The sequence below is a fragment of the Rhodnius prolixus genome, unplaced genomic scaffold, assembly GCF_049639745.1.
Source record: "Rhodnius prolixus isolate KJV_2025 unplaced genomic scaffold, Rpr scaffold_2, whole genome shotgun sequence".
Taxonomy (NCBI): Eukaryota; Metazoa; Arthropoda; class Insecta; order Hemiptera; family Reduviidae; genus Rhodnius; species Rhodnius prolixus.
In genome coordinates, this window is record NW_027411592.1 from 55,124,712 (window position 1) to 55,147,542 (window position 22,831).

The following is a 22,831-nucleotide window of genomic DNA, read 5'->3' on the forward strand; positions in this document are numbered from 1 at the left end:
TATTTGCAGTTTGCAAAAGGCAGGTGAATGTCACAACAGATGTTTTTAAAACCGTGAAAGTTTCGTTAGTTCATATCGTGTAATTTTTAAGCCGAGCTGAACTAGACTAAGCTATTAAAAATAATAAATGAATAGGAATAATTATAGTTATAATTTGTAACAAGAATTAATATGAATTACCTGATTTTTATCAATGAATAAACTTTATAACTATTAGAGGAGGACTTATTATTCCAAACAAAACATTTAAAAGCTGATTTTTAAAGCTGAAGTTGATCTTTAGCATAACTCCTCAAAAATACTTCAATATGATGTCATTTCGGTAATCATAGCTCGCTTCTGCAATTTCTAACTTTGACTTATTTTGAGAAGCATCACTCCCTTTACAGTAAATAACTTTGGCCATCTACGGGTAGCATAAACACCTCTATAATATTTAAACTATTGATTGTAAAAATAAATGATTTAAATATTATCATTTAAAAACAAATTGATTATCTTTTCATAAAAATCAGCTGTTTCAATGAAGTAATAAACGATATAGTCAACCAACCTCTCTATTAAGTGAGAGAATAAAGTGATTGGCCATAAGAGAATGAGGAGAGTGGGTGAGGTCAATTCTCTCACAACGTGCAAACGGGATAAAGGTCCCAGGACCTTTGGGAATTCCTCTAATAGTTTCCTTTCAATCAAGGAACCAAATACCTTTTGAAGCAGTGGGTAACGGGGTGGAGTATCCTGCTATCCAGTCGGATGATATATTGTCATCATCTGAATAGTTTATTGGGTCGCTCAGGAGCGGATATCCTGAATTAGTGGTTTTAATGGAGATTAGTTTCGCATCCTGGAATGTTGCTTCCTTAAATAAGGTTTTTTTTTTAATAATTAGTTTTACTTTTACTATTTGTAAAAAAAAGTTAACAATAATACGTCAATTAAAGTAAAAAGTAAAGTAATCGTCTGCGGGACTTAACTAACGTTCAACTACCAATTAGGTGTCGTGGACGAAGGCGACTAGCAAATATACTTTACTGTAATTTCTTTTATTAACAATTAAATAAAATCCAAGGCCTAAGACCGGGAATCGAACCCACTAAACCAACAATACATCTTAGCATTGCGGGTCTAGTCTCTTAACAATTGACACCTTACAGAAAGAAATAACATAAGGGGCCGTACTTAAATTACGTAACGCAATTTAAAGAGCTTTTTAATCCCTCCCCCCCCCCGATGTAACAGATCGTAACAAAATGTCAACCTCCCCTCCCCCCCTAGCCAAATGTACGTAATTATTATTTTCGTACACTCTGAATCAAAATATATTCGTTCAAAGACCACCAACTGTAAGCTCACTTTTTTACCGACCTTATAAACTTGTACCATAAGTTAAATGATATAATACCAATAACTACCGTATAGCGCTAGTATCAAGATGTATGAAGGTTGGCTATAGTAGAATTTGGCGCGAAAAATATCGTTAGTATTTTTCCATTAATGACCAAAAAATTATAGATTCAATTGGAAAAATTACGTACAAGCATTAAAAAAACCCCTCCCCCGAACCATAACGAATGGTAACAATCGAGCCTTACCCCCCTCCCCCCTTGCGTTCGTTACGTAATTTAAGTACGGCCCCTTATGTTAATATGATATACTCTATTGTTACATTTCGTAACACTTATAATGATTTTTAAATCATTTGTCTCTTAAGTTGCTGTTGCTCCTATAAGTTGAAATGGTAGGATACATGGTTTAAGGTTAGACTGAGTAACATAGAATTAGATTTGTGTTCCTGATAATATTAATACCCGTTTAATCCAGTGTTGGCTCACCCAAGTCCATGGATTTCACACACACTAATTACTCTCCATGGGCACACATCCGGTGGACCGTTTGAATCAAGATGAGGAGCTCTCTCTATTGATTCATGAAATTCATTACCCTAATCTGGAGAACATTTTGATTTGGATGTTCTTGCAAATGAAGGGGAGCGTGAATGGTTAGTCGATTGTGTAGGTCAAGTGGACCTCCTCGTGTCCATATTCCATCTGATTGATCGGCTGCCAATTTTTTTTTTAGCTCCAAACGGTTAAAAATTATCGATTAGTTTGGCTATTGTATAATAAATAATTTATTTCGGGAGCCATGTTGATTAACTTCAGTATTCTAATGTACTAAATAGTTGCATTTAATTCAACTCAAATTCACTAATTGATCCCTCTAAATTTATTTGAATTTACCAATCAACCGCAATACTAACTGTGGGCAAAGTGCGCTACCCTTGGACTGTACCTGGACAAACGGTTCACATGGAATCCCCCAGACTAGACTGGAAAAGACAAGAAACTAACCAAACGCTACAAAACTTCTCGCCAGACTACTTGATAAACGATCTAAACTCAATTTACAAAACAAAATACTCTTATACCTGTTGTTACTGCGTCCTATTTGGTCATACAGCGTCTATGTTTTCTAACCTCCACCTCCATAATGATCTCAAAATCTCTTTCGTTAAAGATCTCTTGCTAAAATTCGTTTCTTCCAAAAATTCATTCCTCTACCGCAGTTCATCCTAAAACCTCTCATAGAACACCTATCTTCTTCCACATTACCAGGTAGTGTCCTCCAAGGAGGTTGAAGAGAAGATGGTCCCGCAATCTACTCTCATCATAAGATCAGTATAGCAAGAGCACGTTAATGGAGTGACACTACTGGGTGCCTTCTTCTATCTTCATTCGCGACATTACACCAAGTGTCACTCCATTAACGTGCTCTTGCTATGAGAGTAGATCGCGAGGCCATCTTCTCTTCAATCTTCTTACCTGGTAATGTGGAGGAAGGTAGGTGTTCTATGAGAGGTTTTAGGATGAACTGTGGTAGAGGAATGCAATTTTAAGAAACTGGGTGCCTTCTCTTATCTTCATTAACGACATTGTTAAATTATATCACATTTGCTTGTTGCAGTTGCAAATTTCAATAAAACATTGAAAAATTAATAATAATTTATATTATAAACGAATTTAAAAGAAAAGTGCATTATTTCATCGCATGTCTCCATTTTTTTGGATTTTGTTTTATGAAGTTATTCGTGTTGCGCAGTGATCGTCAACTACTTAGCGACCCGTTGCACTGCCATCGATGATGGTTTTCTTTAAAAATGGCATTTTTACTCCAAATATCTTGCCTATTCCATTACCTATGTTCGTCCTGCTGCCAAGAACGTAGTTGTTGAAAGTTTGACTTCAACAACCCCCATACACACCCAACTTGATTTGCCATCTTGTATCCAAGTTAGCTATTAATAATAATAGATTTATTAATTAGGAGTCAGCTAGCTTCTCCTTGACTTGACTAGTTCCTCCCCACCCTCTTCTCCTACTCTAGCTAAAGTTTAAACTTGATGGCTGTTCGGTGAACTTTAGCCAAGAGCTAATAGTTACTAGATGTGTACAAGATAATAATAACCCAGTAGAAACACTCTAGTTTCTCCGCAGAGGCTGTGAGGAGGTCTTCGTACTCCCCTCCGTTGTGTCTGTGTTTGCTTTAATATCTTCAGCTCCTATTACCTCTACATCTCCTCCTACCCACTTCGAGCTCCTTCTACCAACCACCACCTGCATCTACGGTGCTGTTTTATATGCATAAATCTAATAAACGGTACTGTTTTAGTAGTGCTTATATACTTAGTAAGTTTAATTTGGTTATTGCTGTGTATGAGTGTCCTCTAGGGGTGGCGGAGAGGAAGGAAGGGTGGCCAGATGTTCATGCTTGAATACATTCGCCTAAAATTTCTTGCTGTTATTTTGAATTTCTAAATGGAATAATAGTCATTTATCTCCACTTAATTTTAGTGGATGTGGCTTGAATTCAAAATTAGTTGCGCCAATAAGACTGAAGGCTTACAAATTTTATTTTTTAAACTTTTAACGACATTCTTGTTATTATTATCTTTAATCTATGGGACATTTAGAGTTCATGGCGATTCCGCTTATATGGGACGTTTTAAAAATCGACTTTTATGGGAGACTTATACGACTACAGAACCCAAGAATATAACCAAAATTTTATTTTTCTTAACCGGTAAAAGTAAAAGTAATTTAGACTTCAAATAGCTACTTAATCCTTCACTATCCACTTCTTCAAGGTACTTGGTGTCCCTGCGGGTATCACCAGTCTAACAACATGAACATGAGCAACATATATTGTTACACCTCAACACATTTACACAGTACACCTAGGGGGCATAGTCTTCTGTTCTAGGTGGGGGAGGCTTATTAGCTCGGAACCATTGTGCAGATTTTGTCAGTAAGAGGAGGAAACGGCCTCTCTCACTGGCTGTTCGAGTGATTGCGTTGTGAAACCTTTGGACCTTTCGAGACCAAAGGAGATAGTAGCACAAAAAGAACTAGTAGGGAAAGTCCTCAACCTCTTTAGTAGGGGAGGTTTCGTCTACTAGATCCAAAAAAAAGGGGAAGGCATAATAAGCCTCTTTTGGCTGCGGTGCCTTAGGGCGAAGATCCCACCCCGATAATCTAATCTTAATCCTTCACCGACAAACCAGTGCTCCATCTTATGCCCTTAATACCAGCCATTCATAACGACCAATCCAGGATTTCATCTCATTACCTCTCTCCTTTTTTTATCCAATATAAACAAATCGATTTGACATCTACATCGGTGCTGGTCACAACGTGATATCCTCAACGATGGAGGTCAGTGTAAATACTGTAATTTGGAAATTCATCCATCACTAGGTGATAATTTGGGAGATGATTCTTCTGACGACACTCTTCTTGGCACTATTTATTCATTACATTAGTCTGCAGCTGTACATTTCAAGTAAATTGGGGGAAAACATTTGATTTTGATGAAATTTAGTGAAACTACCTGGATTTTTTCTTTAAAAGAAAAGCACTAGTTTTTTTTATGTGTTATCACTTTTCTTGCATGTAAAACGGAAAAGGCTTACTTTATTTTCCACCAAATTTTCATTTAAAAAAAAGAAAGAAAACTTTTACAGCTGTCGATGGTACACGAACTCTGCTGGTTTACACCTGGTTATATTGCAATTCTCAGCGTTTATATAGTTGTAGGTTGAAAATCCTGCCACTTGTTGAATAGCTAGGGCATTTTCTACAGTTTTTGGGGAATTTGTTTTACTGTTCGGCTAAATAAAGAGGGCGCTGCATTCCCACTGTTAACCTTTACTTTTTGGGGAATTTTTAAGAAAAAGTAATGAATAATTTGTATTTTTTTACTCGACAGACTTCGTCTTTACAGCGTTTTCATGGAGAAATAGTTTTGCTTTCTCGTTTTTTTGTTTTATATTAGAAAGTTTGTACGTATATGTTTCGATTGCCTTTATTTGTGTGATTTAGATTTAGAAACGGGATGGGACCTACGCCCCACGGCACCGCAGACACAAGAGGCTAATTGTGCCACCTCCCTTTTGGATCTAGTGTACGAAACATCCCCTACTTAGGGGACCTAGGTTGAGGACTTTCCCTAGTAGTTCTTTTTGCGCTACTATCTCCTTTGGTCTCAACGTTCCAAAGGTTTCATAGCGCTACCGTTTGATTGTGTCCGTTCGATAGCAACACAATCGAACAACAGGTGAGAGGCCGTTTCCTCCTCTTCCTGACCATAATCTGCACAACGGTTCCTAGCTAATAAGCCCCCCCCACCTTGTACAGGATGCTTCCTGAACCTACCATGCCTTGTAAATAGGCCTGTGATCAGAGTAATCTGATTCTTATCCAAACACAGGATCTCTTTAGCTCCGCTTACACAGCCAAGGCATCATAGTCTTGCTGTGTTCAACCCCAGGACACATCACCCAGTTCTTCTCGTGCTCCCTCCAGATCCCAGATCTCTGTCCTCACGAACTGCACCCTTGGTGATCCCCAGGCCAATGAAAGGAGAGGGTTAGCTCCATTCCCCTTAATCCCCACATGACCCGGCACCCATTCTAGCCGAACTATGTGCAAGATAATAATACATATAATAATTAAAAATATTTGAATAATAATAATATCCTATTATTTACCTGGACTTTTCTCGTACCCCCTGGAATATCGTCGAACATCGTGCGAACACCCCAGATTTGGGGAACCCCTACACTAGCTCATCATTTCGAGTAACCATGGTTTATTATTTATTACCTTCCATTCACTAATAGTTATTAATTAAGTTAGCTCGATTAATGAAAATATATATTTGAATACAGTTTTGTTAATATTTTATAAGAGATCATTATTTATTATATTCATCGTATCATCAACACAATTTCACAAATCATCATATAGATTCCCACTACAGTTATAGTTAACTGAAAAGTGCGAATTTTATTGAACAGTTTTCTGCATTTTCAGAAATTTTCTCTAAAACGACTTTTAACAATTTTCATTACGCACACTAACTAGTTAAATTATATTCAATTTTATTGGAACAATTCCCCCCCCCCCAAAAAAAAGGTTAATTGTGGTTGTGTCCCACCAAAAGTTATACGAAATACTAAATTTTCTATGTAATATGGTTTTTTTAAAATAATAAATAGAACATTGTATGTAATAAATGGTGTACTATAAATCATTTAATAAATTTTCCATGTATTTATCTATAACATACACTTCCTCCTCCTTGTCCTATTGATGACGTAGTAGAGAAACTATACATTCCTTTAGGAGCGGAAGTTCCTGTACCAGTTTGGTATAATATACGATATAAAGAGCTGTATGACATCATAGCGCATTCCTATTGTTTGTTACAGGATGATGGAGGGTAGCTGGTGGATCCTGGCAGTTTTACTACCTGGAGTACTCAGAGGACAACAAAGTCCGCCATGTCTGAACTGTGAATCCTATGTTCAAGATAATCAGGATAATATTATTGTCGATGAATTTAATCAACAGGTCGGTGCAGAGAAAATTTTTATATTGATTTATTTATTTATTTATTTTAAATATTTAATTTTAATAAATTATTTATGAAGATAAATTCAAATTTAAACATGTGTACTTCTTAAATTGCGTGGGATATAAAACTGGAAATTAGTTGAAATTTGAAATTTGAAAATAATTTGAAAACAAAGAAAATGAAAAAGATAATTTGAAAATAATTTCAAATTTCAAATTATCTTTTTCATTTTCTTTGTTTTTTTCTATAGAATTTTTTCTTTTTATGTTCACTGCGCTCGGGCGGTTTACCTGAAAGGTAACCGATACACCCGTAATCCTGAGAAATAAGTATCTAAAAAAAACAAACTTTATCTAAAATTTTTGCCTGGAATACTGATAAAACTCTTTAAAATTATTTATCACCTTCATGAGAGCTTCTTTCATGAAGAGTTTCGAGTTCATTTCCCCCCCAAAATATATATATACGAGGGTCGTTTGAAAAGTCCGTGCAAAGTCAGAGAGATAGCACTACTGGCGCGTATCGAGGTTATGTTTAGTTAGTAGCATCTCTTGGAAGAACACACACCAAGTTTCAGCCAGATCGGTCTATTTCTTTGTGTTTAGCATTCGTTTGAATCGAGGAACTCGAGTGATTTTCAAAAAATGGACGAAAAAGAATTTCGTGTGTTGTTTAAACACTACTTTATGAAAGGCAAAACGCCTCAGGAGACTAAAGAGAAGCTTGATAAACATTATGGTGACTCTGCACCTTCGATTAGAACATTTTATAAGTGGTTTCAAAATTTTCGGAGTGGCCATATGTGCACAAGTGACGCTGAACGTTCTGGACGCCCTGTTGAGGTTACTACTCCAGAAATCATTGATAAAATCCATGATATGGTGATGGATGACAGAAGAGTGAAGGTGCGTGAAATTGCTAGTGCTGTGGGCATCTCGAATGAACGGGTACATAATATTTTGCATCAACATTTGGACATGACAAAGCTATCCGCAAGATGGGTGCCGCGATTGCTCACGCTTGACCAAAAACGAAATCGTGTGAAGTGTTGCAAGGACGGTTTGCAGCTGTTCCAGAAGAATCCGCAGGACTTTAAGCGTCGTTTCGTCATTGTGGATGAAACATGGATACATCACTACACTCCTGAGACCAAAGAACAATCTAAACAATGGGTTACCAAGGGGGAATCTGCACCAAAAAAGGCGAAGACCGTTCCTTCGGCCGGAAAGATTATGGCGACTGTCTTTTGGGATTCGCAAGGAATAAACCTCATCGACTATCTGGAAAAGTTGTAAAACTATTACAGGTGCATATTATTCATCGTTATTGGACCGTTTGAAAACTAAACTGAGCTGCAAGAAAAACGCCCACGATTGGCAAAAAAGTCCTTTTCCATTACGACAACGCACCAGCTCACACCTCAGTAGTTGTGGTCGCAAAATTAATGGAAATAGGGTTCCAACTCGTTTCACATCCCCCCCTATTCTCCAGACTTGGCTCCCTCGGACTACTATTTGTTGCCCAATATGAAGAAATGGCTGGCGGGAAAAAGATTTTATTCAAACGAGGAGGTGATTGCAGAAACGAATGGCTATTTTTCAGACTTGGACAAATCCTATTATTCGGAAGGGATCAACAAACTAGAGCAGCGTTAGACGAAGTGTATAAGCCTAAAAGGAGACTATGTTGAAAAATAAAAAAGGTTTACACCAAAAAATTAAGTAGTTTTTATTTTTGCACGGACTTTTCAAACGACCCTCGTATATATATATTATTTACAAAAAGTGTTTAAAAAAAATACATCATTTAATAATAAATTAATGGATTTTAATTCATAACTGCAACATTTGTGAGGTTTATTAGTGGTGGCCATTCTAACGAACTAAAGCCCAGGTCTGTTTATAACCATAGTTAGGTCTAAAACGGTCGTTTTGTGGTTTTGTTTATGTATTCCATCGTTTGATATTGTTTTGATAATACCAGCCAATTACTGTTTTACTAATTATCATACAAAAACATTCTCTCTCTCTCTCGCTCTCTCTCTCTCTCTAATAAATGCAATGTACGTTTACCAAAACATAGTCTAGTTTAATGAAGATGAATATATTTGGTTTCAAATAATCTGTATTCATCATCCAAATATTTCGACTTTCTCTTAAGAAGTAAAGTGCTATTTTGTTTATTGAAGTATTACGATCGCCTCTCGACTATTTAAGTTATAGATTATAACTTTAATAAGAAATAAATAAAAAAGATCAGAATTTAGAACATTTTGCGGGAAAACAATTTCATTCGGATTAAGTTTTTTTAAATTTTTTGATGTATTTAGTTATTTACAATCTGTATATATAAATATACAGTAAGTAAATAGGAAGAATGTAAGATAAATGAATGCGTGAATGGCAGGAGGAGAGAAACTACCCAGCGGTAGCACTCTCTACAGGATATGGATGATGTTTATGGTCTTCAGACTGCAAGGATGTCTAGGGGCCAGTGGCGATTCAGTCGGCGAGGAGTATTAGGGATGTCAGAGGAAGCGAGAGACAGTACAAGAGGATTAGAGCTAGTCGACAGAGTAGTATGGAATTTTTGGTATTTAGTCTTGGCGTGTTGGTCTATGAAGGGAATGTTGAGGTCGTTATGAAGGGTGAGGTTAGTCACCGTAGAAAGGAGCGTCAACTATCTGTCGGCAGTAGTTTTCACTGAGTCCATATGTTTGTTGGTTTGGCTGAACCCCACAGCTCTAGTCCGTAAGTCCACATAGGTTTGAGAATAGTGTTGTATATTAAAAGTTTTGAGTTCTATGGTTAATTTGGAGAGTCGTCCAAGTAGTCTGTAAAGCAGTATCGCACGTCTGTGTCATTGCTTGTCTTTGAAGTCTAGTGAGTGGGTTTCCACGTGAGTCACTTGTCTATGTAGAGCCCAAGGTAGCGCACCAGATCTGTACAAGGAAGAGGATTGCTGTTGAAGGTGAACAGCAGCTCCGCCGGAGAGTAAACGTGGCATGCTGGCAGCATTTCTGTGGGTTCATTTTAATTCGCCACCGTCTTTCCCCAGGATTCTATTTTATGCAAGTGTGTCCGTAACGTGTATGAAGCTGTAACTTGAAGTTAATTATTCGGATTAAGTAAAATTGCACAGAAAAGAACTGAGTACTATAATATTAATAAAGTAGTAGAACAAAGTTTAACCTACCCATCTCCCTGGGGAGATCGTTAAATGTTTCCCCTTTTAACGCACAGACAAATTATGGGAAATTTTATTAGTGATGATCCTAACTGGTTGATACAGTGTAAAATAGATGTAAGTCATTGAAACAACAGCATGGAAACTCAGTTTCCATAGCACTAGTTACATCTAGCTAGCAGGAAAGAAAATATGGTTACCTTTAAAGGAGATTGAATAACAATAACTTATAGTAAGAATGATGTTATAGTACGTAATAAAAATTAGGTTTCAACCAGCATGAAATGCCACGCTATAATGGGATTTTGGAGGGAGGAATAAGATTCTATAGTTGGTAGAGAAGTGGGAGCTGGTAGTAACTGTATTTCTGCAGCTACTGTAACTCGCGATGGGTTCCGGAGAGACTTATAAAGTAGATCTCAATTCTCGATATAAGAAGAATAATAGAGAATGATATATATATATTCTATTGGGAAGAGCGAAGGAAGTTTCAAGCAGAAGGCGAAGGTGTACATAACGAGTAAGGAGTATGGAGAATCAAACCAAAGAAAGGAGTTGGAGGCTGTTGTCTCTCTATACCCAGGAATAGAATAGTGCAAAACCACCCAGTTTACACCGTACCATCATATCAGGCAGCATGTTCCACACCCTCTGATAATCAGACTCTTGTGGGGAGATAACAAGATTTACCGTTCTTTCCCAGACCGGAGGACGTCTCATCCTCAACCATCTTCTTAAGTATATATCTTCTTGTACGTTGAGTTCATTCCTTCCCCCCCCCCCACCTAGCTTCGCTTCCTGGGTTATGTGTGTGATAATGGTTGAAGAGGGTTCATTCACCGTTTCCTTCTATTAGCTTAGGAACTCTGGAGCTGGAACAGCTAGATAAATGCGCAGCTTCTTTTCCAAGATTTTTTACGTTAAATTCTGTAAATGTCTTGTTTAGTTTCATGTCAATTTAGAGCCTCTTCCGTTTAAAGTAATTAAAAAAAAAGTAGTCCCAGTAAAACTACTGACACCCCCCCAAAAAAATATAGATTTGATAATTAACGGAGGAGGATATAAATTTTGTAAAGGAATAAGTAAGAAAGTTGCGGACTTTGTATAATTTATGTGTTTAGCCAACTTAAGAGGACTTTTTAAATTTTAAAAATTACAGTGGCCGTGGTTTGTTTTTTATTAGCTTGTCTTAAGTAATTACTTCGTTTTACATTCATTCGCCTTAACTTTGTAAATAGAATTTTGAATAAATAAATAATTCAAGCTAATTTTCATAACGTAAGGGAAATTATTTTAAAATTTTATTTTCCTTTTTTAAAGTGGGAAAACGTTCAAAAAAAAAAAAAAAAATTGTGTGGCGACATTTATAAATATTTAAAAATATAATTTTAAATTCAAACTTCTATTTATTATTTGTGTAAACATTGTTGTTTATATAAAGATTTATGACAGTTTAATTACTAGTATAAGGGTAATAAAATGGTTTAATTAATTAATTTTTTTTATTAGGCTTTGATTTGAGAACAATTAAAAAAAAAAGTGAAAAGAACCCATTCAGTTTAGAGTAGTACTTCCGGCACTTCTTTGGTAATCAAAATGTAAACTTCCAATTTCCTGCGTTTTGGGAGGGAGAGGATATTTGGTAACCACTCGAACACATACACACTCACACACTTAAAGAAAACAAATAACCTTTTTTTTTCTGTTAAATTCCACTTTTTCTAATTCAGGACTCCTGAAAAGTAAAATTACTGTTGAAATCCAAGCCAGTCAGAACATTCAAATCCATTTAAATTTTTTCGAAACCTGGTTCCGAAAATGGAAAATAAAAAGTAATGAGCAAAAAATCAGTGCACATTACTTTTAGTTTACGAAAATCTGCGAGTTCACCAGTTTACAACTGAACGGTGTAACGATTCCTCCAGCTGAAGTAGTACGGATACTTAGGACTGTACATTGACAAGAGACTTACCTGGTGGAACCCTCATACTCGACTGAAACGACAAGACGTGAACAGACGCTACAAGCTACTTAATACACTACAAAGTTGACTTGACTCACAAAACTAACAATCTACAAGACACTATTAAGACCGATATGGATATACGGAGCAGAAGTGTGGGGTCACAATCACAAACCCTTTAACTCCAAAACGCCTGCAGACACTGCCGTCCAAAATCTTACGGTATATCCTTAATGCTCCATATTACATTTTCAACCTTAACATACTACGAGGGTCGTTTGAAAAGTCCGTGCAAAAGTAAAAACTATTTAATTTTTTGGGGTAAACCTTTTTTATTTTTCAACATAGTCTCCTTTTAGGCTTATACACTTCGTCCAACGCTGCTCTAGTTTGTTGATCCCTTCCGAATAATAGGATTTGTCCAAGTCTGAAAAATAGCCATTCGTTTCTGCAATCACCTCCTCGTTTGAATAAAATCTTTTTCCCGCCAGCCATTTCTTCATATTGGGGAACAAATAGTAGTCCGAGGGAGCCAAGTCTGGAGAATAGGGGGGGATGTGAAACGAGTTGGAACCCTATTTCCATTAATTTTGCGACCACAACTGCTGAGGTGTGAGCTGGTGCGTTGTCGTGATGGAAAAGGACTTTTTTGTGGGCCAATCGTGGGCGTTTTTCTTGCAGCTCGGTTTTTCAAACGGTCCAATAACGATGAATAATATGCACCTGTAATAGTTTTACCCCTTTTCCAGATAGTCGATGAGGATTATTCCTTGCGAATCCCAAAAGACAGTCGCCATAATCTTTCCGGCCGAAGGAACGGTCTTCGCCTTTTTTTGGCGCAGATTCCTCCTTGGTAACCCATTGTTTAGATTGTACTTTGGTCTCAGGAGTGTAGTGATGTATCCATGTTTCATCCACAGTGACGAAGCGACGCTTAAAGTCCTGCGGATTCTTCTGGAACAGCTGCAAACCGTCCTTGCAACACTTCACACGATTTGAAAAATCACTCGACTTCCTCGATTCAAACGAATGCCAAACACAAAGAAATAGACCGATCTGGCTGGAACTTGGTGTGTGTTCTTCCAAGAGATGCTACTAACTAAACATAACCTCGATACGCGCCAGTAGTGCTATCTCTCTGACTTTGCACGGACTTTTCCAACGACCCTCGTATACACACTGACCTTCACATCCATTTTGTAACCGACCTAATAAAGTCTCGCTACCGCAACTTGTACAGCATCCTAGAGCTCTCCATCCTAATCCTCTTGTCCAACAACTCTCCTCTCCTCATCTTCCCGACAATCCTCCTCGTCGTGATTAATCCTCCGTATGTCCATATAGATTTTAACGTGTGATTAAATCACTGTGAAAGAGTTTCACCTGTGGGTGATTGCTCTAACCATGATATTACAAGTGAACTGAACCAGTAAGATCAAATTTACTTGATGCAGCAATTGTTGCAATATTAAAGTACAATTTTGGGGCAAATCAATTTTTTTTTGAGCACGAATAGCCTATAGTGCCTGTATATTCCCAAAAACGTCATTCTTATTATTTATTTTATTGAGTTCAACTTTTGATCGATTCTTTTGTCATTCCTGATTTTTTTTAATGACTGAAAAGATTATTTAGTTCGATTTTTTTTTTGCGAGCATTCAATTGTGATTAAATGGTTTATACTTAAAGAATTATCGATTTTATCTATTTTATTCCTTGAGTTAATACTACTAGAATAAATAGAAAGAGAATTACTCGCTTCCGAAATAAATATTTTTCTTTGTGTCAAGAAAAGTATAGTTAAGGAATTAAAATTGGACTCGGATTCATTGTTATTTCCTTTTTTCTTTTTTCAATTTTCTTTCGCTCCTCCTCCATATCTGGCTCTCCGGAGTGATTCCATTTGAATCGAATTGTTCTTAAAGAAAAGAGAATTACACACGCATTAGTAAGAGGGCGGTATTTCCAATTCTCCTCTCACGCTTCCTTTTCCCAGGTTTGCCTCTTTTATTTTATTTTCATTTCCACTTTATTTTTCTCCTTCTTTTCTAATTCAAACCATTTTCCAGCCTTCAATTGACCGAATCTACTTTTATTGTTATGGCTGTTTTCAAAGTTTTAATTATTGGATGTAATTGGTGGTGAGCTTAAGCGGTAATTGTTAGTTTATAGTGCACTAAAGTCTGCGAAGAACTGTTATTGACCATTGTTGTTGGGGGATGAATACAAATAAGGTTATTTTCATCTTAGCTGCTCTTTATATAGAGTAATCAGAGCAAGCACCCAAAATTTATCTAGTTTTATCAGCTTCAAATTTTTTTATTTACCTGTTAATGAGGTTGCTAGGGTGGGGATCAGCCAAGTATGTACAGAATAAGTTAACTCCATACAAGACACTGTTAAGACCCATCTGGACCTACGAAGCTGAGCAGTGGGGCTCTGCGAATCCATCCAACATCCACAGAATCCAATCCTTTCAATCTAAAGTCCTTCGGCATATCGTCAACTCTCTCCTTATTATGTATCCAATTTAACCCTCCATACAGACCTCAATATCCCTCCTGTCAATAACCTTAATACATTTTCGACTTCCTTAATTTCCATAATAGCCTAACCATACATCCTAACCCCATAGAACAAGCCTTCTCCACAACACCCCATCCCGACAGTCCTCCACGTCGATGCAACTTACAGAGAGTTCTAGCATTGGCTGGCCCCTCTCAACATGTCTCCCCGATTATGGCGCTGGATCCACCAGGATCAGTGGTTAACTCGAGATAGATTACTTTGCATGCTGTAGATTATAAAGGTTGTAAATAAATTATTAATAATAATAAATTATTAATGAATATTAGTATAACTCTGCTATCTAGTTATATCGCGACAAAGTCAAATACGTACAATAGATCCATTTTAATACAGAAGGCATATTTAATAAGACATTTATATACAGGGTGATCCATTTAAATCGCACCAATGGCTTATAATTTTTTAGTAAAGTGGAATTTCGAAAAAAACCCACGAAGTAAACTATGTTTAGGCAAGATATTTTTTTACCGTAATCATAGGTCCAAGAAGTCTTGCATACTGGGTGCATTAAAATGTTGTGATGATTGCTTTTATTTGATGATTAAACAAATTTATCCTGATTGACCCATAACCATTTACATTCTCTACATTCTTTAAAATCTTCAGTTATTATTATTTTTGTTCTTTGCGGCAAAAATAATATTTTTTGTAGTCACAGGACCTCCCCAAACGTGTATTTGTGGTGGAAAATTATTATTGAAAACCGATCACGAATATGATAAAATTGTAACTTAGACCTTAAATATCTCAACTAATATTAGGGATGTCGAAACGTGGTTGTCGTCATTTTTCTCAGTTTTTTATGTAGTTTTCATAATCATCGTCAAAACCAGTGGTCCTTATGAAACCCCAATCGGGTTTTTGGCCGTAACTCCGCCAAAAATAAAGATACAGCATCGGGGATGGAAAATTTGAAAACTAGATCAAAAAAAAAAAAAGTATAGTTTACTTCGTGGGTTTTTTTGAAATTCCGTTTTCCTGAAAAGGTTATTAGCGATTGGTGCGTTTTAAATGGATCACCCTGTATATATCTGTCTTTTTGTCTGTCTGTGACTCAAAAACAAATTAATAGCAGGAAGTTCAAAATTTCATGTCCGGTTTTGTTTGTTACCTTCTTCGGAACTAACAGGAAGTGCCACTTGTAGTGAACCAATGAGGGAGTAGAATAAAATAAAAAAATGGCTAAACGAATGGGTTTTCTATTTTCCATTTAAAGAAAAAGTATGTTGTTGGTTCCTGTTCTGGACAAAAGGGCAGAAAACGAGACTTCACCTGCACTCCTCAAAATGTGATTTAAAAAAAAGCGCTCCCTATTATATAACCCTACACTTGGAAAACATCTCTCTTAACAACGGAACAAAGAATGAATGAATGTGCGTCCCTCTCAATTGAATCTGATAAAAGTTCCAAAGTACTCAAGTGGGGGAAATGCGTTCACACAAACATACAAACTTAATTTCTCTTTCTGGTTAGTCTTGGTAAATAGGTTCTTGGTCTTTACCAAACACATATACGCCGGAACACTAGCCGAGAGTAGGGCGAGTAAAACTGCCTTTAATTTCTTTACAAAACTTCCAGGTTGCCGCCTCCACCAACTTCCGCACCACCACTTTTACTACCTTTTCTTTCAGTTTCCACTGAAACCGTTTCCAAACATTAGCATCACGCCTCCCATTCTCTCTAGGTGCCTCTTTCCAGCATCCTTATTGCACCCTACTCCAGAATCCTAACGACTGATTAGAGATGTTAAACCACCACCCCATTGGCTACTCCTATTTCTTCCAGACATCTTCTTTTCTCCAACTCCAATAGGGAGGAAGTATTCGCTGTTGGAGAGTGGCCGCTACGTGATCCGCACTACTGATTAAACCTGTGATTATCTCACTATTTCTCCTTTCTCTTCGCCTTCGTCTTTATCTTACTTCTACCCTCCTTCTTACTAGGTTTGTGGTATTTTATTTTTGTTGTAAATCTTTAAGCCGTGTCTAAGGGTGTCTTATAGAAGTAAATGAGTGATTTGTGTTCTTTAATTTCTCTTGTTTTTCTTTCTATTCTCTGTCTTTCATGTCTTTCAATGGCATAATTATCAAAAAACCTTTTTTCTCTTAAATTTCTTCCCTCTTATGTTACAACGTCTTACAAGAAGCCTCCAGATATTTTTATACAAGAAAGCCACTGCCTTTTTAAATAAATAAGTCACCTTCTTTGGATTGATCAATTTTGATTAAAAGTTTATTTTCCACGGGATAGGTCGAAATTTCAAATTTTGAACTTTTTTTTTCACATTAATTCCCCCATACGCACACAAGGGAGAGTTTGTAGAAACCACAATTTTTGCGTTCCCGAGACTTAGGAGAGAGGAAAAACAAAAAAAGTCTGCTAGTTCTGCAAGTCTTTCACTTAATCTGGTGGTAGAAGAAAGAAAACTTGTAATTTCTTATAAAACTCACCACCACCCTCAAACACTAAAAGAAAAGTTTTCCAGAAAGGAAAGAAGGAAATTAAAAAAGAAGAAGAAGAAGAAGAAGAGTAGATATTGAAGACGATAGATGAAGTTGAAGGAGGAGGTAACTAACTCCGATTGAGAGAACTGATTATGGCAAGAGCCAAAGAGGGAAGATAACAGCCAGAGTTGAACGGTAGCCAAAATCTTGTCGCTGGTCCAGCCGAGGATCTCTAAAAATAGCCTTAGTCAAGCCAACCAACCAACTTCCAGTTATCTGATAGTAGGCCTCTGGCCTCTTCCCTCCCTACTTGGAAGAAAAGATTTTATAAAATGATAAAAAAGAATAAGTGAAAAGGAAATTAGAATTTTAAAAGTCTTATGCTTATTTTTATTTTTTTTAAATCTAATAGATAAAAAAGAAGTGAAAATATATAGGCAAAACCAAATTCAAAAAATTGTTTTTCATTGTCCATTATTCATTATTAACACAATTGGGAAAATAAATTATGTTTGTCTGCGGAAAAAATTAAAGAACTTCTTCAAAACTCAGTAATTTTGATTAATAATTTACTTTTAGCAAGTAAAAGTTTCCAATTAGTAATTATTTATTAAAAAAATTAAATTAGCTAGGCGCCACGATAGCTGAGCGGTTAAGATACTAAACCCGCAATGCTAAGATGTATTGCTGGTTTAGTAGGTTCGATTCCCCAGTGTCTAGGCTTTGGATTTTTATTTAATGGTTAATATGAGAAATTTAGCAGTTAAGTATGTTTGCTAAAGCCTGCCTAAAAAATTAGGTATTTCTTTTTTTACTTTTAGCCGGTATTAAACTGTGAGCAGGATCTTTTCTTCTTCAATTAATCTTATATTTGATGGTCTCAATTTTCATTCTCCAATATCCTATTTCCAACTAATCGTAAACCTCCACCTTCATCATTTAACTACCTTGTAACTACCTTGGGAGCTGGCTATTTTGGGGCCTACTAGTCTCGGTCCGCGATTCGTTTCTCTTTGTCTGTCAGTCTAGCTTCATACGGTGTAGATATCCCAACCACTAGATCCTAGCTAGCAATATCCTCTTTCACCACAGATCATCCTCTTTTAATGTACTCTTTCATACACACTTCAAACTCCCTTTAAGTATTTCTGCAACAGTTAGGATTTATGTCTCAGATGGATCAATTGTTTTGTAAATAATTAGTTGAATTAGCGCTTCGGGTATCATTTCTATTGACTTCTTTTACACATCAAATTAAGCCATATTATGAGGGATTTTTATCTATTGAAATCTATTTAATACAATTTTTTTAAAGGTCCTCCTCTCCTCTTTGCGTAGATTGCAATGAGGAGGAGGATTTCAAACATATAATAATGATATGTCCACGCTATGTAGTAGAAAGGAAACGAATTTTTGACGATTTTTGCACCCTTTCGCTACGTAGATTTAATATTCTCCACCAACATCTATGTGCTTAAATCTGTAGCAGAGCTAGCAAAGAAATATGAATGTATTTAAAAGTTATAGCCGATTAGAATGAATGCAAGAAAATGATTAGAGAAGGATTACGTGATTTTAATTTCGGTTAAGCTATAAGGATGGCAGGAATATAGAGTAATGATCCATCCATTAGTTGTAAGTTTGTATGTATATAGTAGAGAGATGAATGTGTGAAGCGAATGTATTTGTAGGTAAGAACGGAGAGTAAGTGATATTCTAGTGATAAGCACCTAGACGATGCTGGCTGTATGGCGGAAGCCAATGCCAAAAAGAAAAAACTTTTTTGATGTTTAGAATATCTTTAATTTCATTAACATCCATGCGTTAATCTAGTTGCTCTTTATAAAGATGTATACTCCAGGTAGAGGTCGATGTCATCGTGAGCAAGGATGAAGGTCTAATAAGTTATTGAAATGCTCTATACTAGCGCGTTATAGATATCTATTACGGGGGCAAGACTCGATAAATGATCGTAAATAAATGTGTAAATCGTCCACCAGAATGAATGGATGATGATGGAGACAAACAAGACATTTGTGGGTAACTTATTACCCGATTCGGCTAATTATTTCGAACTAGAAATGTTGCTGCTACTTGTTCAGATACCACAATGTTTACTCGGCGCAGAAACCATAAAGATTCTCCTTCCCACTCTCTCTCTTCACCGAAATAACTGTTAAACCACATTTCCAGTAATTTCCAACATTATCCCACAATCGTAGCCCTGGAAAATTTAAATTTTCATTTATTTGATTAATTGTTGGTAATTAAATACAATTTTAGATTGGATTTTCTAATATTTAAGAGTTACATTTATTTGTAGCTGCCAATTATCCATATAATTATCTTAGTCTAATAACTTGACCTGCAAAGCTACGAAAGTTTTGAGATGTTGGGTTCGATTCCCCAGGTCTAGGCCTTGGATTTTATTTAGTGGTTAATATAAGAACTTTGTAGTAAAGTATGTTGTTACTAGTCTCCTTCAACCGCGATACCTAATTTGATAGATGGGCGTACAGCCTGCCTGAAAAAATAGGTATCAAATAACTTTACTTTTACAATCTGATTTAGGTAAAGTAATGCCTATTTTTACTGTTAAATTTCTCATATTAACCATTTAAATAAAATCCGAGGTCTAGATACCGGGAATTGAACCCACTAAACCAGCAATACATTTTAGCTTTGCGGGTCTAGTCTAACCGCCTAACATACTTTACTATAAATTTCTCATGTTAACAACCATTAAATAAAATCCAAGGTCTAGACACCAGGAGTCGAACCCACTAAACCAGCAACACATTAGTTTTGCGGGTCTAGTATCTTAACCGCTCGGCTACCGTGGCTTCTAATCAAACTGTAAATCAGGCAATTAGGTGTGACTTGTTGGTAGCCTTCCCTAGTAATTCTAAAAATGGCTCCCTTCACTCTCAACCTATTCGCAAAGAGTTCTAAGATCTAGTATCTCCAGCATCCCGGCTGTTGACCTAAACTCATTGTACCCATTACCGAAAAAAACAAATTAGCTTTAAACATAATTTTGGCGGTTATATAATTTATTTTTTCAATTTTTTTTCTCTCTGTACCGTAAAGAACGTAGTAAAAAACAAGAATGAGTAAGAAAATGAATCTATTTAGAAGCCTAAACCTTTTTTTTTTTACAGCCCATAAAGTCTGAGCTGTGTAGAGCTTAATTTTAAACTCAACTTTCTCTGGTAAAAGCTATAAAGTTCAAGCTGATGCTATTCTGCCAGGAAGATCTCCTTCTTTATATTTAGCTCTCCTCCAAAAATTTTGTTTCTTTTAATAATGTTCTGGTTGAATTTTTGATTTTATCTTATAAATTCTAAACGGATCTTGCGAAGCTCAGTTCCTTAAAAGAGGATTAAAATAAATTTTTAATATACGATATATTTGCTTTGGATTCGTTCTCATAAAAATTGAATAATTTTTTTAGCATTGAAGAAACAATAACTCTTCGAAGATCAAGAAAAGAACGCCTGATAAATATATCGTGTAAATTTGAGACCAATGAAAGATATATGTCCTCTCTGTTGTGAGGAAAAATAAAGAAAAAGTAACTTGCTGTTTTCTGTTGTAAACAGCATCAATATACTGTTAGATTTAGTGTGAGAAGGCACATATTTTCCAGGCCTTTATCTAAGCATTATCTTTAGTTTTGTATAGTCCATTTATTTCTTATTCAACCGGACGGGCTCCTCTCTATTCTATCGTAAGTGAGGTGATGTCCTTATAGATAGATATAAGCTGTGAGAAAGCTTTACTTCCGTTGTCATGTTGAGAAATCTGTACAAGAGATTGGGGGAGCTTGCAGCTTTCTCTCCCCCCTACCCATGCATAGAGTGAGAGAGATGTTACCTCTCCCAGGGTATCCCCTCTATTCAGTATGTACAGGCGCGAAGAGTTTCTGGTATAGAAAAAAAAAATAGAGAAAGTGAAGAACTTGGCGGGAATAAGTGGGATGGAGAGTGCGATAATATTAACAACGCGCGATGGATGCCAGCGGAAGTGGCAGTAAGCAGCACAGTGATGCCGTCGCGTGCTTTTTTTTGCTCTTCTTCCGGCGTTTTGTTGTTGCTGTTGTTAAGTAAAGCTGCACAGCTCTGGGTTTTGGCTGGAGGTGGTTGGACGGGAACGGGGAATTTATTGGATTTAGTGCTGTTTGAATAAAGTCTCTATCCGTTAGCCAAGACTGGAATAGTAAAGTGCGATGAAGAGGATGATGCTCCTTTTTCTCCTGTTTTACTCTTCATCCTTCAGCATCTTCCACTTCTTCCGACCTATGTATCTTCCACTTTCTATCTGGCACTTTTCATAGCAGCTACATGGGGAGCTATAGTTTCTACTTTCTTTCTGCTTCCCATCATCTTTATCCGTTGCTTTCCAATCACCTGTGTCAATTCTCTTCAGCATTTTATATATTTATATACAACTTTGTTTTTCACATTCTAATTTATCTTTATGGTGCTTATTTTATTTATTTACTTTTGTATACAAAATATATTATACATAAGGCTTTTCTTGATTCAATATTCCAAATAAATAGAAACAAAATAAAACCTAATATATTTTTCCGTTTACTTCTGTTTATTGGAAGCATTTTAGTTTATTTCCATTCAATCTTAGTTTTATGCTTTCATAAATCATGGATGTATCATATCTAGTGTCACCGCCTTCTAAAGGGGCGAGAGGAACTTTTCGGCTCCGCTTTTGAGGACGATGATAACCCTGTTTTTATGGTGCCAAATAGCAGGAGCTTATCCGCGTACGAGTAGTCCTCTTAGCCAGTTCCAAATTCAAAATACTCTTAAGGGTGTCTCAGATGGAATAACTTTACGGCGAGGAGGGCGGGGTCACCTGTATCTGGAAACGTTGGCGGAAGGAAGGCTATAGTAAGGAAGATTTTTATAGGATGAAAAAATAAATGTCAGTTTCAGTCATGATAAACTTTATTATGCCGAGCATTCGACCTACGGACTATAGGGACTAACAGTCCATGAACTGACTAAGAGAGAAGACACACCAACCCTCTAATGAAATATTACATTTCATCAATTAGCCCTGAAGATGACCTAATCCCTAAGTGGAAAGCTCGGCATAATAAAAATATATTACGACTGAAATGGCAATTATTTTTTCATCCTATTGAAACTATGAATCAGTCACCAAAAATAATGAACAGAACATTTTGTGTGTTCATGCTTCTTATATAATTTACAATTTGGAGTTTGATTTGATTTAATGTCATTATATTTATGGATTATTTTTTTTAAAATAAGATTTATGAAATCCATCAACATTTAGGTAGATTACTTATATAGCCATTCAGCAAATACAGTATAACCTCGATTAACCGGCCCTCGGTTAACCGGGATTCGGATTAACCGGGATCATGTAGAGTCATCATAAGAACACCTCAGATCGGCGCCGAAACAAAAGTTAATTTTCGGTGGCGACAGGAAAAATTGTTTTGTGTTCCGATGTAACATAATTGTAGGCGTAGGGCAGCAACTCTTTTATACCTGATTTTCTTGAGAGTCATTAAATAAAATAAAAAGGATTGCCGTCTAAGATAGGAGTTGATCTCTGGGACGAAACGGCATTTTAATTTATAGATTTTCACATAGGCCCTTCTGAAGCCTCCACATATGTCCAAGAACACCCTGACCTCATTTCCTCTTGGTGCAAAAAATGGAAAATTAGACTAAACGAAGAC

The 22,831-nt window shown here is 36.4% G+C and overlaps 1 protein-coding gene across 6 annotated transcripts in view; it reads left to right on the forward strand.

Annotated features, from left to right (window-relative positions):
- Nucleotides 1-22,831, forward strand: part of Ccn (cellular communication network factor protein Ccn) — a 506,353-nt gene that overhangs the window by 298,245 nt on the left and 185,277 nt on the right. For all 6 annotated transcript variants that reach the window (XR_012455857.1, XM_074120003.1, XM_074120002.1 and 3 more), the window contains one exon: nt 6,770-6,911. Coding sequence is in view for 5 of the 6 variants with exons in the window: in XM_074120002.1 (XP_073976103.1) it covers nt 6,770-6,911 (142 nt within the window). In the remaining variant the exon portion in view is untranslated. The remainder of the gene's footprint in view (nt 1-6,769; nt 6,912-22,831) is intronic.